The 18,806-nt window shown below is 37.8% G+C and overlaps 1 protein-coding gene across 2 annotated transcripts in view; it reads right to left on the bottom strand.

The window, feature by feature from the left end:
* GPM6A (glycoprotein M6A) overlaps window positions 1-18,806 on the bottom strand; it is a 260,268-nt gene that overhangs the window by 33,343 nt on the left and 208,119 nt on the right. For both annotated transcript variants that reach the window (XM_036838928.1, XM_036838927.1), the window contains exon 2: window positions 2,722-2,914. In XM_036838928.1, coding sequence (XP_036694823.1) covers window positions 2,722-2,914 — 193 coding nt within the window. The remainder of the gene's footprint in view (window positions 1-2,721; window positions 2,915-18,806) is intronic.

The raw sequence follows: 18,806 nt of genomic DNA, 5'->3' as shown, positions 1-18,806 counted from the left end.
CAGAGCTGTAGTTGAGGTCTGTGATCTATTAAGGCTGGTTGTCTAAATGTTAAATAAACATCCTGACAATTGGTTTCTGATCGATTTATACAATCATCCCATGCCAGTTATTAGGCTTATGATTTCTTATGAACTTCTATAACTAAAGGTAGCAATTTGGATGTAGCCTAAATATAGAGAATCTGTAGATTTTAAGGACATCTGTGGTAGCTTAAAATAATGCACAGTGAAAACATATTTTGTCCAGTGTAGGCTGAGATAAAACTGAAAAGAAAACGTCAGTATTATCACATTAAAATACATCCATGCAATCATTGTCTTCAGGCTCTTTGCAAACTAACCTGCAATAATCCAAAGCATTTGCAGATAGTTTAATTATATTCCAAATGATGACTGTCATTCATAAACTCTCAAGGATCAATTCATGCTACATACCTGATTCAATGGAAATTGGTAAACTGTCTACTATGGGTTTAAGAAAATTTCATTTAATGAATAATGCTAAATTTTTGGAACTAATCTGTAAAATAAAGTTACATTGGGAAATATAAGTGATATAATTCCCTCATCTCTTTTCTTTTCATGATTTTTCAAATTTGCTATTCATTCTTCATTTCCATTTATCAGTGACATTGATGAAATAAATTGATGCTTCCAAGTTAGGAACTATGTTTAAATAATTAAACTTCTTATCTGAGTGGCTAATCAACGTCCATCTCCTCTTAATCACTATGTGTGTGTGTGATACACTTGGTTTGTTATATTTCTTATTTTACAACCAATAATCACTATGTGTGTGTGTGATACACTTGGTTTGTTATATTTCTTATTTTACAACCAATATTGCTCAAATTTTAAGTGCCAACGTATTTTAGATAAACATAAATTATTTCAACTTTCTTTTTCCTAAAAATTTTGCTATCTCTATGTTCATGGGGACATGCCCTCCAGCCCCCAAGGAGGGAATTCTTGCTCTATTACTTGATAGAAACGTGCATCTCTTTTCACTTCTCATTTTCATTTTTCATGGAACTCAGCAACATTAATGAATAAAATAACAAATACAATTTATGAGCAATACTGTGTTCAAGACAATCTGACTGCAGCTGATGGATTATTTAAAAAATTTAGAAATTTGATGTATCTTCTGATATTGGAGTTGGAGAAAAGCTATCTTCCATCTAGAATGGTCTCCAGGGTGACCAAGGGTTGTCTTAGATTAGGGTCTTAGCTTATAGTCACACCCTGTCAGAAGGAATTGCCCCGGGTGAATAACAAGTGTGATTAACCTCTTTTCGAGGAAGTGGTAAGAGCAAAAAGCACCATCATCCTAACCAGCCATACGACCGTTCCAGTTTGTAACTCTAGAAGCATCTCATGCCAGAAAGAAGTATGTATAAATTAAGAAGTGTTGAACTTATTGAGAATAACAAAATAAAGCAACGTGAAAAACATTATAATCACATAGTATCCAGAAGCATGAAATAGATTTAAGAAGTTGTACAGGCAATACACAATACAATAGAAAGTTTACTATCATCTGAGATTATAAAATAAAGTGAGAAAATAATTTATTTTCTTTTTGTGGGCAAGAAATCACTGAATAAATGACCCGAATTGGGAATTTATTTGGAAAAAAAATTCCTCTGTAATTCAATCTTAAAATTTTGCGCTCTGGAAACTTAGGCAATATGGGACTGAAACTTGAACACTAAACTGTTTTCTACTTCCAGACTATGTTTGAGTTATGTTTTGTTTTTTTTTTAATTAATTAATTAATTTATTTTTGGCTGTGTTGGGTCTTCGTTTCTGTGCGAGGGCTTTCTCTAGTTGCAGTGAGCGGGGGCCACTCTTCATCGCGGTGCGCGGGCCTCTCACTATCGCGTCCTCTCTTGTTGCAGAGCACAGGCTCCAGACGCACAGGCTCAGTAGTTGTGGCTCACGGGCCCAGTTGCTCCGTGGCATGTGGGATCTTCCCAAACCAGGGCTCAAACCCGTGTCCCCTGCATTGGCAGGCAGATTCTCAACCACTGCGCCACCCGGGAAGTCCCCTGAGTTATGTTTTTTAAAAAAATATTAGCATCACCATAGTTTAGTGATCCCAGGAGTTTACATTTATGGGTAAAATGTACATTTTAAGCATAATTGGTGCTTGTAAAAAGGTGCTCAATATTTCTTATGTTTCTTATTTTACAGAAGTCAATAAGACCCTTTCACAATGTTCACTTAGGTAGTCACATCACTTCTAGGAGGCAGGAAATAATGATGATATCACGTCCATGGCTGAGTTAAAATTTTTTAAAAGTTGGGAGTAGCCACAGAGTTTGGGTGATTTTTCCTAGAATCAGCAGCAGAGTATATACACTTACACTTGGCTCTGAGTCTATATTCTGCTCTCTTCTGCTAGAGCAGCCTCTGCTCAAACTAGAAGAGCGAGAGAAATGCAAGTATTCCACTTAATGGTAACTGAATGTTGGATAAAACTTTACAGGCAAATTAAAGCACAAATTAAGTCCAGATTAAGTTGGCCTCTGATCTTCTGCTGTGTACCTTCCTGTTTTCATGGTAAGGGTCCGTGTCCTTTTGACTTACGTATATACCCTAAGAGTACTTTTTCTTCTATATAAGACTGCCTCACTTAACTCTATATTCCTATTTATTCAACACACAGCAACGTGCACATACATTCTCAAAATAACAAGCGATACCAGGATGACCTACATGGTAAAGACGTCCAGCGTATCTCCCGCAGTTCTGGCCATCTCAAAGTAGGTTTGCAGGATGTTAACAGTTCCAGAAAGAGCTTCATGACCACAGCCGCAGAATAGGGCAACTCCAGCGTAGAGCAGGATGGTGGCAATCAGAGAGGCATAGGGAATGCCTCCCAGGCATTTAATACAGCACTCAAAACACCCTGCAAAAGTCCAAAAGAAAAAAAATTAGAAATTCGTATTTTTATTAATCTAATTGAACTTTTTGCCAAACTTAAGCATTATGGAAAACATATTTGCATTTATAGATGACATCAGGTCAACCATGTAAATGAAGTCCTAGAGTGTCCTGGAAGGGATAAAAATCAAGTTTCTTAATAACCCCATGCTCCACAGACAGGAGAATGATTACTTATGCTGAGGGCTTCCTCTTCTACCCCCAAGCCAGAGAAGTCCTTCCTTCTCAACTCAGTAAGATACTGGCAGAGTAGAAAAGAGAGACCTGGACAGGGTTAGAATCTTGACTCCACCACTGTGTGTTTTGGGGCAAGTTTATTCTTTTGAATTCATCATTTGTAAAAAGGTGACAGTAAAGCTTTCCCTCAAATGTTCTTGTGAGCATTAAATGAGTTAATACAGAAAACAGTGCATGACTGGGTAAAGAAAATGTGGTACATATATACAATGGAATATTACTCAGCCATAAAAAATAATCAAATAATGGCATTTGCAGTGACATGGATGGACCCAGACATCGTCATACTGAGCGAAGGAAGTCAGACAGAGAAAGACAAATATATGATATTGCTTATTTGTGGAATCTTAAAAAATGGTACAAATAAACCTATTTACAAAGAAATAGAGTCACAGATGTAGAAAACAAACTTATGGTTACCAAGGGGGAAAGAGTGGTGGGAAGGATAAATTGGGAGATTGGGATTGACATATACACTTTACTATATATAAAACAGATAACTAATAAGAACCTGCTGTATAGCACAGGGAACTCTACTCAATACTCTGTAATGACCTATATGGGAACAGAATCTAAAAAAGACTGGATATATGTATATGTATAACTGATTCACTTTGTTGTACACCCAAAACTAACACAACATTGTAAATCAATTACACTCCAATAAAAATTAATAAAAAAAAATAAAATAGTGCATGACACAGAGTCACTACTCAGTAAATGTTACATCTACCATCATTGGATGTAATTTTAACTCTAATATTAAGTATTACTGTGTTGTAACATGGTTTCCAAAAATTGACCACAGTAATTACTTTTGCTTTTTGAAGTTTCATCATTTTAGTCCTTCATTTTCAAAAGATGGCTTTAAACTAGTCTGAAACATCAGATAACCTTGTTAATATTCAAAATAAGGATCAGAATTTTCTAGTCAGCTGTTAGGTATCTTCTTCTAAGGGATTAACTGGAAATGTTTGAGTATATACGTTTTGCAATAAGAAATACTGGCGAGATACTATGTGCCAGACGCTGGTGAGAAAGGAGAGGTGAGACTAGAGGGCTGGCAGCTAAGAGGAGCCCCTGTGTGATGTGTTCTGCCTCTGTCCGCCTCTGTCCTTCACTGCTTCCCCACACATATCCTATGCCAAAGATTTCCTCCTACTTCTCTCCTTTTGCAAACTTTTGATCACATTTTCTTTTATAATGCTGAAGCTTCTCAAACTCTCTCCGTGTAACTGCCTTTTACTTTCTTCAGAAACAAATAACAAATGATATTGGAAAATGGATTGTTAGGTATTGTACTTAATTAAGTCATGGAAAGATCTGTGTGTGTGTGTTTCCCCGAAAAAAATATGGCTATTATTATTTTTTTTTTTTGCAAGTTCTTATTAGTTATCTATTTTATACATATTAGTGTCTACATGTCAATCCCAATCTCCCAGTTCATCCCACCACCACCCCCCCGCCACTTTCCCCCCTTGGTGTCCGTACGTTTGTTCTCTACATCTATGCCTCTATTTCTGCCTTACAAACCGGTTCGTCTGTACCATTTTTCTAGATTCCACATATAAGCGTTAATATACGATATTTGTTTTTCTCTTTCTGACTTACTTCACTCTGTATGACAGTCTCTAGTGTGTTTTATCAATAATGCATATATGTTTATAGCAATATCTGAAACATGCAGTGACTGCAAAGTTCCTGTGTGAAGTAACTTTATATTCAGAAGGTGGGCTAGTCTGCTATTTTAATATTGATCATCGAACTAACCTTCTTAAGAGAATCATGGATCATCTAGTCTGTCCCAGGAGAGGTTAAAAAGAAGTCTGAACACCTCCCCACTTCCATAGCTCTTGCTTGCACAGGAAAAATCATTTCCTGAACTTTCTGCCCCCGGCACACATAACACACACAACACACACACAATGTGGGGAAGTAGAAAAGGTTAGAACAGCTTGACACTTCACGTGATAGGAAGAAATCTCACTGGCAGATGGGTGAGACCAGTGTGTGTAGTATCTGAAGGTCACTGAACACAGTTTCGAGTGGAGATTAAAAGGGTAGCAAAAAAATCTTTGGACTAGTCTCTGTCTCTCCATGTTGTAAAATTTTCATCTTACTGATCATTTAAAAATAAAGAGAAAAACTAAAATTGGTACCAACCCAAAGAAGAGTTACTCCTAACTTTGGCAAGTGCCCCAAACAGCCCCATGATCTCAAATCCCAGTCCTTTGTGATTTCCTCCCTATTTTTCAAGAATCTAAGAGTGAGGACTTTCTACCGCAGACACTGAGGTGTCAAAACCAGATGAAAGTATCCAACAAAACCCTAAGAGTAGGGGTCAAAAATACAGGGGAAGAGTCCAAACACCAAATCCGTAGATAGGAATTACCTTTGCTGATCCTACACTTAAAGCTTTTAACAGACTAAAGATAAAATCAGAATGAGAATGGCTCAGGAGCAAATGAAGTGGTAAGCCGACTGACGGCCACCAAACTGCCATCAAGGACTTCTGACTAATTTTGTTACTAATTCAGAGTCACTTTCTGCTTATTCCACGTTTTCTCTACTGTGCTTTAGCTGGACCAATACTAGCCTCCATGCAAGCAAGCTTAGTTACTTAGACTATATATGCGCGGTGGGAGGGGACACTATATATTCGTGTTGTATTCTATAGCGTTAAGTATAGCTTTAATTGAATACCGCTTTTTAAATTTAGAAAAACATGAGATAAATTTCAATACTGAGAAAACCCAAATTGACAAGCCTGAGTTAATAGGCATTTCTGAATGAGTTTAAGATCTCCAAATTATGATGACCTTTTTTTTTTTTTATAAATTTATTTATTTTATTTATTTTTGGCTGCGTTGGGTCTTCGTTGCTGCGCGCGAGCTTTCTCTAGTTGCGGTGAGCGGGGGCTACTCTTCGTTGCGGTGCACGAGCTTCTCATTGCAGAACACGGGCTCTAGGTGCGCGGGCTTCAGTAGTTGTGGCTTGAGGGCTCAGTAGCTGTGGCTCGCGGGCTCTAGAGCTCAGGCTCAGTAGTTGTGGTGCAGGGGCTTAGTTGCTCCGCGGCATGTGGGATCTTCCCGGACCCGGGCTCGAACCCGTGTTCCCTGCATTGGCAGGCGGATTCTTAACCGCCGCGCCACCAGGGAAGCCCCAAGATCTCCAAATTAAATAGAAATGTTTCTTTTACTTTCTATTTAAATGCTGTCCCTTAAATCCCTCAGGATTATATTACCCCTACGGATAAGCACAAATTCCTCTAAGGCTCCATTACTGCCGGGTCAGGCTAGAATCTTTCCATTTCAGTCCTGATCCTCTGCAAAACTTTTACTCAAATTAAGAAGCTTCAAGCATCTCATCAGGCACATTTTGCACCATAATGGGCTGGATCCTAACTGCCCTCACTCTTCCGTGATCCCGAGTTGCTGTTGGATTTTAAAGAAGGCTCTCAGAACTCCCATCTGGGGAAGCAGCGCACCCTTTCACAGTACTCCCTCCAGCTGCCAGAATCCCACGTAGCTGCTGGCAGGGGAGCTTCTTTCCTCCCACAGTGAGGAACAGCCTTGGCAGAGCTGCAGAGTTACCATAGTAACCGAGCTCAGGGGTCCAGGATATGCTCCCAGCAATCATCTTTTAAGGCTGAGGACTCTGCTGCCACCCATCACCATGTTTTTACTGCACCTCAAATGAGAAACCACTCTATTAAATGAATATCAGTGAAAGCATAGTAAGTGGAATGCTGGCCCTGGAGAAAATACCTTTCTTGAGAAAACTCTCTATTAAAAACAACACAATTACTTTGCACAGGAAACATTTTCAATATTAGATATGATGACTGATTCTCAAATAGAGCTGGTGGTTGAAATACTGAACCCAGAATTTACATGCTATAGACATACCTGTATACACAAAGAAGCATTTCTCATATCCAGTGCCTGTTTGTATTTTCTCATAGTGAATTAACACTATGCTTTTACTTTCATATTAAAAAAAAGAAATTACGAGACTTTCTTTTCAACACACTCTGCAACGTGTCTGAAAATTTCAAAGAAAATAAAAGCTCTTGAGATAGTCTATATTTTTTTTAAACGAGATATGTGCTTAATTTGCTTTCATTTAAACGTTGTGAAATAAACACAAGCCTTGTTCACTCCACAAAGTGCACCAAAATAAATAAAGGAAAAAGACCTTAAATAACAAGAAAGAGAGCATGAGAGACAGACAATTGAGAAGAGAGGCCAACATAATGGCAGATCCTGGAAGAGAGACTGACAAGAGACTGACAATGTATTCACTGATAAATTTTTCCCAACATCGTTTACCAATGAGTTGATTCTTTCTCTTCCAACCTACCATATCACCTTGGTCATTATCAAGTATGCACAGAGGTCTGAGTCTGTTTGTGGGCTCTCTATTCTGTTCCACTGGTCTATTGTCTATTGGTCTATTCCCAGGCCTTGGAATCTGTCTTGGTTTGCGGTGGAGAAAATTCCCCAGACTTGCTCATCTTCCTCATGGGTATCATGCTATCCATGGCTGGCTCTATTGCATTAACATATACATTTTAGAAACAGTTTGTCTGATTCCACAATTTACTTTATTGGGGTTCTGATTGGTATTTTTATACTGATTTTGCATCTAGAAATTTTGCAAAAGTCTTTTTTTGATCCTCTATTTTGATTCTGGGAATTAGTTTAAGTTTGTGTTGATAATCACCCCATCTGTGAAAATTTTGAGCTTTGTCTCTTTCTGTTCATTATTTATACCTTTTTATTGATCTTTCTCTTCACTTCACTCTGTTCCTTTACCATTATGTGTGATGCTCGCTATTGGCTCCTTCGTTATAGAAGGTCTCTTCAATTTTGAATTCCATAACAGGCTTTTCCCCATCTGCTGAAATAATTTTATGTTTTTTCTTTTTACCTGCCATTTCAATGTTTTTTTTCAATTTTCCACTAAATGTATTCCTGAGAAAATTCCAACTGAGTCATACTGTATTTGTTAATACATTGCTGAATTTGTCATGCTAACATTTTGTTCAATGCTTTTGTATGTATCGATTCATTCCACAAATAGTTATCAGGGCCTCACCAGGTGCCAGGCGCTTCACTAATTGCTGGAACTGTGGAACTAAGTAAAATAAAAAAAAACTGCTGCTCTCGTTCTAGAGGTGGGAAACACACAATAAACAAGATGCAGAAGTAATATACGTGAGAATGTGAAAAGTGCAAAGAAAAGCGAAACATGGAAGAGGGGTAGGGAATATCGGAATAATTCAGGGAAGGAATAACTGAGATGACATTTTTTAAAAGATGGGAAGGAGGTAAAGGAACCAGGCAAGAGGCTCTCTGGGAGCAGAGGGTCTCCAACAGAGGAGAAGTGCGTGTGAATGTCCTGAGGCAGGTGTGTGTGTAGCTTATTTGAGGAAAATCTAAGTCAGGGGCGGTAAAATAGATCGAAGCTGAAACAAAAGAACATGAGATGAGATGATGAGATGAGAAATGCAGCGGGTGAGCACAGGCATGTTAATGAATGTGACTGGCGTCGAATTTTTGCTTTCTTGCTTTGGAGTCAAGTTTATACTAGCCTGGTAAGGTGAGCTCCTTCTTCTACACCCTGGGGTTGTCCCCATCAGGTTTAGCTGCATAAGAAATATTTGGTAGAACCAGCCGGTAAAACCAACCAGGCCACTTGTGTACTTTACGGGAAGAAGTTTACTGATCTAATTAGTTACAGAACTAATCAAATTTTCTATTTCTTCTTAAGTCTGTTTGCTAGTAAGTTCAGTGTTGTAGGCATTTGTAAACTTATTATAAGATTTAAAACTTATGATGAAGTTTTATGTAACTTTTATAGTATTTTTAACTTATTCATCACCTGCATATATTTCCTTTTGTTTTCCCTGATGATTTCAATTCCCTCCCTTCTTTCCTTTTTTCTTTCCTTCTTTCCTTCCTTCCATCCTCTCTGACCCCACCTCTCTTTCCTCCTCTTTCTCTCTCTTTTTTCTCTATTCTTAAAGTGCATCAGTCAGAATAGCATGGGTTTTGTTCTATGTTTGCTACACAAAAAAATCAGTGACTTAAAACATTACATTTTATTTTTCAATCAGATGATAATATTTCCATCCAAGGTTAGTAGTGGGATCCTCTGACCATTCAGAAAGTCAGGCTGATGAAGGGGATGTTACTTTGAGCATTGCCAGTCGTCACATCAGAATTAAAAGCATCAGGAAAGTCTCACTCTGACAAATATCCGGGGCTGCAATGATGGTGCTATTTCTTTTTTTTTTTTTTTTTTAATAAATTTATTTATTTATTATTTATTTTTGGCTGTGTTGGGTCTTTGTTTCTGTGCGAGGGCTTTCTCCAGTTGCGGCGAGCGGGGACCACTCTTCATCGTGGTGCGCGGGCCTCTCACTGTCGCGGCCTCTCCCGTTGCGGAGCACAGGCTGCAGACGCGCAGGCTCAGTAGTTGTGGCTCAGGGGCCTAATTGCTCCGCGGCATGTGGGATCTTCCCAGACCAGGGCTCGAACCCATGTCCCCTGCATTGGCAGGCAGACTCTCAACCACTGCGCCACCAGGGAAGCCCGATGGTGCTATTTCTACTCACAGTCCAATGCCTAGAAAGTCACATGCCTTCCCTCAACCACACAGAACAAAAAGTGCAATTCTACCATGTTTGCACAGGACACGGGTCCATAAATACTTAGCCAATAGCCTTAATGGCTATTGTAATAAGTAATGCCAATGGGTTTTCAATATTATTATTCTTTTCAAATAACTCATTTTGCATGATTACTTTATGCTTCCGTAATTTCTGTTTTTTTTTTTTTAAGTTACTCTTTTATTTATTAGCTGCGTTGGGTCTTCATTGCTGCGCGCGGGCTTTCTCTAGTTGCGGCGAGTGGGGGCTGCTCTTCGTTGTGGTGCGCGGGCTTCTCATTGCGGTGTCTTCTCTTGTTGCGGAGCATGGGGTCTAGGCATGTGGGCTTCAGAAGTTGTGGCACGTGGGCTCAGTAGTTGTGGCTCACGGGCTCTAGAGCGCAGGCTCAGTAGTTGTGGCGCACGGGCTTAGTTGCTCTGTGGCATGTGGGATCTTCCCGGACCAGGGCTCAAACCCGTGTCCCCTGCATTGGCAGGCGGATTCTTAACCACTGCACCACCAGGGAAGTCCTTTAATTTCTGTTCTTAAATTACCTCTTTTGTTCTCACTTTCTATGGGTGTATTTTGCTCTACATTTCGTCATGTCTTGAGATGGATGCTGAGCTATTAATCTTTAATCTTTCTTTCTTCTTTTCTAATACAAACATTTAAAGAGATAAGGTTCCCTTCTAAGTTTGCTTGAGTGAGTTCCACAAGTTCTAATTTGTAATCTTTTCACTGTTGTTCAGTTATAAGAATTTTGTAAAGCCTATTGTGATTTGTTTCTGAAACATAATTTATTTATATATTTGTTTTCTTTGATTTTTTTTTTTTTAGTTTCCAAATACATGAGGCTTTTTTTCTATTTTTTGGCGTGTTTTGTGTTTGTATCTTAATTGCACGGTTGTTATGTAGAGAAAATGGCTTACGGGGCAGCAGTCTTTTGGAATTTATGGTGATTTCCTTTATGTCAAAATTTAGACTTGAGTTTTTCAGTCTCTAAAGGTAGCAGAAATTAAAGTCACAAACTCACAGGAGAGCTGGCCTGTGAGCTGCCTCAGATTCTGAGGCAACATTTTCCCCCCTCAACCCACCCAAGGTAAAGGACAGGTAATTTTTTTCTGTCCTACACAGAAATTTTGTCATCCTTGCTATTCTGTTTATTTTTTGTTTCATCTCATTTTGTTTTCATGGTTTAGCCTCCTGCAAAAGACTTTTAGAGTCCTGGATGTTGTACTGTGTATCTCAAGTTGATTCCCTGTCTAGGAACTCAGGCTGTTTCCTGATCCCTGCTTCCAGGACATCACAGGTAAAGCCAAGAAGACCAGAACATCAAAGTGACCACAGAGCCTGCCGTTAGCTCAAAGCTACCTTGCTTATCCCTCTGAACTCCTCTTTTACTTTATTTTTGGCTTCTGAGTACTCTGCTTACTCTCTTGCAAGTGTACCAATGTATACTTATATAAGTAAATATATTTTAGTTATATCTACATTTTAAATATGTATATTTTAAGTACACACACATATTAATTCCACAATTTAAACTGCTTTACAAAAGCAAAGTTTTCTATGTTATTTAGTCGACCATACTGCTGCGAGTTCACTCTTTACTACAAAGGGACAACAAAAGATCACTAGGTACTTGAGGAACACCTCCAACTTGAAAGAAGGAAACAGAAATAAATAAACACAAAGGGAGCTCAGAAAAATGAGAGGCAAAGCAGGCAGCACACACGCGCGCACACACACACACACACACATTCCTAAATTCCCCTAGGATATAATTAAACACGCTGTATTCTTGAAATAAGAGTGGATGCTAAAAATAGGTAACCACAAAAAAATTAAAAGCTCTTATTAAGTAAGAATATGATAGCAGAAGTTTAAGATTTAATGGATGGGTTAAAAGACAAAGAGAAGGAAATCTAGGTCAAAGAACAAAAAGATGGAGATGGAAATTGGAGAGAAACGATAAGCAACTTAGAAGATCACGTGAAGTCCAATTTCGACCTTCAAATAGAATGAGGTCCATCAAGAAAACCAGAGAAGATGAAGATTAGCCAATCATCAAATACTATGAAACAGCAGATCAACTCTAGAATTGAAGATCGCGCATCTCCAGATGGACAGGACTTTTCTTCATGGGCTGGTTTCCTGGTCCTTACACACACACACACACACCCCCACTGCTTCCCGTACAGCCACGCGATACCAAGAAGAAGAGAGGCCTGGGACTGGATGTGTGGCTCTTCCCACTACAGCAAGTGGGGTCATGGAAACAAGTGTCTTAGACAAAGCCATCGTCAGACAAGGGAAATGGGAAGTTATCCACTAAAGGGAAAGCAGATGACTTTTCAGAGGACTGTTTCTGAAGACTTGTAACAATGCAATTTGGCCTTAGGATCCTTAAGTGTCTGTGGAAATCTTAGTGGCATGAAGCCAACCTCACTTTCTCTTATCCTATTATATATACAAGGAAACATGTCCCGTGCATGGAAATAGTATAGCCACCATTAAGTCAAGACTTGACTGTACTAGGATTATTTCACACGCTCATTCCTTTGTTCCATGTCTTGCGCAACACGGGCACCAAATCACTGTATCAATATACAGTGAATGTTTTTAAGCACCTACTAGTTCTACATACTGAGTCTACAGGAGTGACAAAAAATATGATCTCTACCTACTAGTAGTGAGAAACAAATAAGCCTACATACTAGTGGGAAATAAAATTAGAAATTTCTAGCACCTTTTCACAAAGTTTTCCAAGAATATTCTACCTGAATGTTTAGTATTGTTGTGATATCGTGCATGTTCAGTCAGAGCAGCCAGAATCACCATATTCATCAACAAACCAGAAAGAATGGCAGTGGCCTTGGAGTTCAAAGTTATTCAGAGAATAGTAGAAAAATGCCCTTGGTGGGAAGTATAGCATACTAGAAAGATGAGCAATAAGGTAAGAGTTCAAAATGGTGCTTGTGAAGAATTTTTTATACTGTAAAGTTTATAGCAAACAGAATTTCTAACACTAACCCTCTGATTAATGACATCATCATCTAAAGTTTTAAAGCCTCCTAGAATATAGCTCAAATAATCCCCCAATATTATTGAAATGCTATTAACATTTATTTAAATATAGTCCTGGCCTAAACAAAGTACAGAGTTAAATATTTGAATAATTCAGGACCAAGTGGGATTATCAAGAATACAAACGCACGTAACAGGTTTTAATGTTAAATATTTTAGTCATTGCTACAATACTATGCTTAAACAAATCAGTTCCTAATCTTAAAAGGAACATCTTGGTGAAGGGAAAGAATATGCAGAGTTTGGAGATATTCTTTATACCCTCCTAAGTTTGTGGCTGGGTACCAAAATCACCAGGGATTTTCTCAAAAACAGAGATCCTAGGATCCCCTCCATTGAAAACTTTGCTGTTTTTATCAAGTACTTCAGCTGATTCTGATGCACAGATGTAACAGCATACAGAAACGATGCAGTATTATATAAAATCATATTAAATATCTAACCTATTTTAAAACAAGTTGATAAACCAGATATACATGTAATACAGGGATTAAGAAGGATTTACTCTAGGAATTTTGTACAAATTATTAAACAAAGTATGCAGTTTATAACTAAATGTCATCAATAAGAATTTTTTTTGAACGGTTCCAGTGCATCAGAAACAGTGCCAAGACTTTTAATGTACTGATGGGTGTCATCTCCACAGTAACCCTACGAAGGGGGTATAATTCCATACAGGTAATTTCTCAAATGATTATTGAGGGCTGGTATTGAAAAGTATGTGAAAGCCTGCGTATAGTGAATTTTCCAGAAGAATGATGACATTTTCCTTTTAAAAATGTTTTTATTATGAACATTTTTATAATATTATTATTTACAACTCAGAGTTTAAAAAAATATATCACTAATTATGAAACAATCTGTACTGGTCAACATGACTTAGCAAGAATGTTTTGATTAATTAAAGTCATTTCCCTAAGGCAGAAAAGTTAATTGTTTCAGTAATGATTAGAACCATACTCTTCCGACTGTGATAAATAAGCCCTTAGGATGAGGGAACAGTCAGGTGGAGAAAGGTTTCTGAGGTGCAATCAGAGCAATCCCTGGAAGGTAAAAAAGTGGAGCACCCCCAACCGGTCTGAGTTCCAGACCCCTGTGAGGTTTTGCAGAACACATCTTCCTTGTTCAGATGATGCTCCGAGATCCAGTTAAAACCCTCACCTTCCCCTGTAAGGAAGGAGCCAGTCAACATAAATATCAGCACGGCTGTGTCCTCACAACATCCAGGCCTATGTTCAAACAAATGCCGTTTGTTTGTTTTGGGGGTTATCCATTGCTGCCTAATGAGCCATCCCAAAGATGTGTTAGCTTAAGACAAAAATATATTACAATTTCTCATAGTTGCATGGGTTTATTGGACCCCGATGGACAGTTTTCACTTGGGATCATTCAAGCTCTTGCAGCCCAAAGATGAATGGGGTCAGGGGTCATCTGATTCTTTGACTGAGCTGGTTCCTCCACTTGCATGTGTCGTGAAGCACCCCAGCTGGCGCGCCTGCCACAGCTGAGGACTTGCTAGGAATATCTCATTTCCGGTGGCCTCTCCCACAGGCTACTCAAGCTGTCTCACAGCAAGGTGAGGCGTAATGGATGGCTTCTATCAAAGCAGGAGCTCCCAGACAGAGAAAGCAAAAACGTCCAGTCTTCTTAAAGGCTGAGCTCAGAAATGGGCCACGTTCTACTGTCAGAGTAGTTACAGGCAGCGCAGGTTCTCCAGTGCAGGGAGACTGACTCCAAGACGGGATGGGAGGGGTGGTAAAGAATTCGCAGGCATCTTCAATCTGCCACAAGATCATCCAGTTTAAAACTGAACTTTCTACCCCAAGGATCACGTTGTTTTTGTCCAGGACACTCACTGACATATGACACACTTTTTATCTAATTTGTTGACTTTGTTTATTGAATCTCTTCGCCAAAATGAAAAACCCATGAAGTCAAACATTTCTGGGTTTTGTTCATTTTGTACGCCTACTTCCTACAACAAACAGAATCACACGTGGTAGATGCTCAATTCACATGTGTTGCATAAATGAATTAATTGGAACATCTGTCCCCAAAACCAATTAGGACAGGTGAGAAAGAGGTCATTAGCTCCAAACCTTCCACCATGTCTACCCTGCAGACAAATGTCAGAATCATGAAAATTTCCTACTTTGTGACCAAGAAGAGAAACTTGGGGAATACAAATTGGTTACATTATTTTTCCTTTTTTTTTGTCCCATATCTTAAAAAAAAAAAAACAGCTTATTTTTCTTTTGAAATACTTGGTAAAGAGTATTTATGCAGGTTTGCTGGGGAGATAATTAACAAGCCTTCCTGTAATGTATTATCATAATTTTGTAGAAGAAAAAACTGGGATTAGGATACTCATCATACAGTATCATATGGGTAAGTACCTGCCGGTGCTTGGATTTGTACTAAATATATTTGTCTGTAAAATATATTTGCTTTAATAATACCCCATACTGAGGATTATCAATATGACTCTCCACCAAACAAAATTAAAACACATACTTCTAGATCAAGAACAACAGAGAAAGAGTCCACAGAGGATTCTGAGCGCTGACATTTTAAAGAGATCAAAATTAAATTCCAAACAGAAGAAGCTGATGACATTGACAGTGAAAGTAAAAATCACCAGCCTCCTAAGCAAACTAATTCAGGAAAAGAGAATAAGTGTTTTTCTTAAAGTAATTTAAGATATTTACTTGTGCTCAGGAAAATTTTACATGATTTTGAAAATATCTGTTAAGAACTGCTGCAAAATATTGTGGTGCCTGGATATGTTTTTTTGGAAACAGCTTTGCCTTCCTAATAATGGGTGTATTCTCTGTCTTACCTCACATACCACTAATGCAAAAGCTGGAGGAATTATTTCAGAACCTAAGTGGAGCTATATCACTCTCCTGCGTGGAATCCTTCCCTGACTTTCTCTCAGGTTTCCTCACCAGCACACCTTCCGTCAGCTTCCTGCATCCCTTCCCACCAGGCGTCGCCGGCGCTGCACACCAGCCGCAATGGCCACCTTTCAGTGCCTTGAAGACAAGCCTTTGCACCCATGCTAACCCCCCGCCTGCTTCTGACGCTCCCCCTGTGTTAGGCCCCTGCCTCCCCCAAGTCTCCACGTCTCTTCCTTAGTGAGAATCCCCTTTATCATTCATCAAAGAGGATCCTATTTTCAATACTAAGAAAGTCTAGTGGAAATGGTGCATTCACTGATGATAGGGTAGAATTCCTTTAAGCACAGTGTATCTTCAAGCTCATCATTTATTAACAGACATTTATTTTTTAATTATGCATTTTTCTACATCAGTACTTATCACTTGGTCACTAATGATGAGACCACCCCAATTGTCAACATTTTGCTTCTGTTGGAATTTTATACTACAGCAGAGTAGCACTGGTATTAACTGTCATTTCCATATATGTACATATAACTGAGCAATAAAATAAAAAATAATCTTTACTTAAGTCTCTTTAGATAAAGAAACTTGTCAAGACAACTAGAAAGACGGAAGGACCTGGTGATGAAATGGATCCTCTAGGAAAAATTCGGGATATGCTGTTTTAACGGAAAATACTTCGTACTTATGTGAATTACAAAATTGAGCCTGCACTTTTCATTCTTGGCTAATATGGTGAACCGTGTATTATAAAAAAATTTTTAAATGTCTTCTGCACATCACGAAGGAGCTGCTAGAATTGCCCAGAATTTTCAGTGTGATAAGGTGTTCTGTGTTGTGAAAATAAACTTTGTGCGTTATATAATGAAGCAATATGGCATTAGGTTATTTTAAAACTTTAAACAGTATATAAGGTTTTGTGAAATTGCACCAATTAAATATAGCAGTTTGGATTCCAGATCAAGTATCCTAATATTCTACTATTATATTGCTACTTTAAAAATAACAAAAGAATAAGGAAATTTTAAAAATTAATCTTAAAAAATAACATTTACATTTTAAAAATTAAATTGGTCAAAAAAATAAAAAAATATATTGCTCCATGTTTAAACCCTATGACAATTTTTTTTAAAAAGTATTGATCAGTGTTTTCTTTGAAACTCCAATGAAAAAAGGCAAAATGGGATCATCATCTACTATCATAATCCAAGTAAATGATCAAATACATATTTTATATCCAACTGGAGTATACTTAAAATATAAATGAGTAACAGAGGATCTGTGTCCTTAACCCCTAACTTGTTCAAGGGTCAACTATATATATTAATCAATTTGCATTTCCTGCATATTTTTTCTTTGCTTCCATATCTTTCTTTAGATAACTTCTTCCATCAGAACTACGTGTTACAAATAGATATATATCTCTATAAAAACCTCATGTAATATTCCATGGGTAAGAGACATTAAAGAATACTCCCAATTGCTGAATAAAAAAAACGATATATATATATAATTGAGTAATTTGAAGACATTCTTGAAAATAAAAATATAACTTTAAGAGCTAGTGACTAAAAGAACTATGTAATAATTCCAAATTACGAATTAAAGTTGTGAAAGAAAAATTAGAAAATAAAAAAATATAAATTCTCTTTTTAAAGATAGTGTGAATTACTTATGCAAAGTTTATGTCTTTAATTTAGTTTGTAGACGTTCACTATGGCATTTGCAGATACAACCGTATTTCTCTAAACACAATGGTAGGTTTTTGAATGCAATCTGGTATTTTAGAATTTACATATTTATTCTAAATTTAAAAATAGTTTTTTCAGAAAGGCAGGTATTAACATTTTCTATTTCATAGTTACTACAAGTATACAAAAATTTGGTATGAGGCAAAATGTAAAGTCATCGTCTGAAACATCAAAATGATAAGAATATTTTAAAGTAGAGTTTCTTACACCAAAATGTTATTTCAAAATCTGTATGGAATAGAGAACAAAGCAAATCATCTCCTGATCATCATATTAAGATGTTTTCCCATGAACATTAGCAGAACTTTCAAAATGAGTATATTTTTTCACAATTAGTTTCACAATCAGTTGTTTTTTGACAATTAGTCACAAACTGTCATAATTTGTTAGAAGGAAAACTCTCTTCCATAGTCCTGAAGTACTGTTAAGGGTGTCTGAATTGTCTAATGTATATTTGGAAATAGGCAAAATGGCAGCATTGCAAAGTAGAAATGTCACTTCTGCAAGCGCTATCTTTTCTCAAGTGCCAGAGACTTTAAAAAGCTAAAATATATTTTTTTAATCAACAGAATACTATTTTTCTTTTCTCTCCCTCTCCCTCTCTCATCAGAGGAGCGATGGTCCTCTGCTCTGCTCCCTAAAGGCCAGGGAAGTACTAGCTCAAAGTCTCTAGTAAATCTTTTTAAATGTTGTAGAGGAAATGTTGGTTTTATCTGAGCCAAGCAGAGGCCTGCCATTTTGTTGCTTCTATTACAATCTGAAGGAGCATTGTAATCGCTAAATACAGATGCACAGTTTTTTAATTACAGTGATTTTCTTTCCCGACTAATTTGTCCCATACTCCGCATATTTCATGTCCCTTGCTTCTTTTGATCAGATCCCACACGACTCCTAGATAGCAGTGGTTGAGAGATAAAGGTTTAGAGAGAGAGAAAACGACAACAAAGTAGCCTGTGAACATGTTAGAAGGGGATCTGCCTTTTAGCTGTTTTTGTATTCTGCTCACCCCTGGGCACATCTTTAAGAGAGCTCAGCCTGTGTATGAAAACCTGTACTTCACATAAATCTTTTTATTTCATGTTACTAATCCCCAGAATTTTGTGAATACACACAAAGCTCATTTTCAGTTCCTGCCAGTCACTTCGAGTGGCTGTCAAGTTAAAGTAAGAACTGCTGCAAAAGTAAGAGAAGAATGTCCATGGAAAACTGCAAAGACAGATACAT

This window comes from Balaenoptera musculus, chromosome 21, assembly GCF_009873245.2.
Source record: "Balaenoptera musculus isolate JJ_BM4_2016_0621 chromosome 21, mBalMus1.pri.v3, whole genome shotgun sequence".
Taxonomy (NCBI): Eukaryota; Metazoa; Chordata; class Mammalia; order Artiodactyla; family Balaenopteridae; genus Balaenoptera; species Balaenoptera musculus.
Note: the sequence above shows the minus strand (reverse complement) of the source record. Positions and strands in the feature narration are given on the sequence as shown.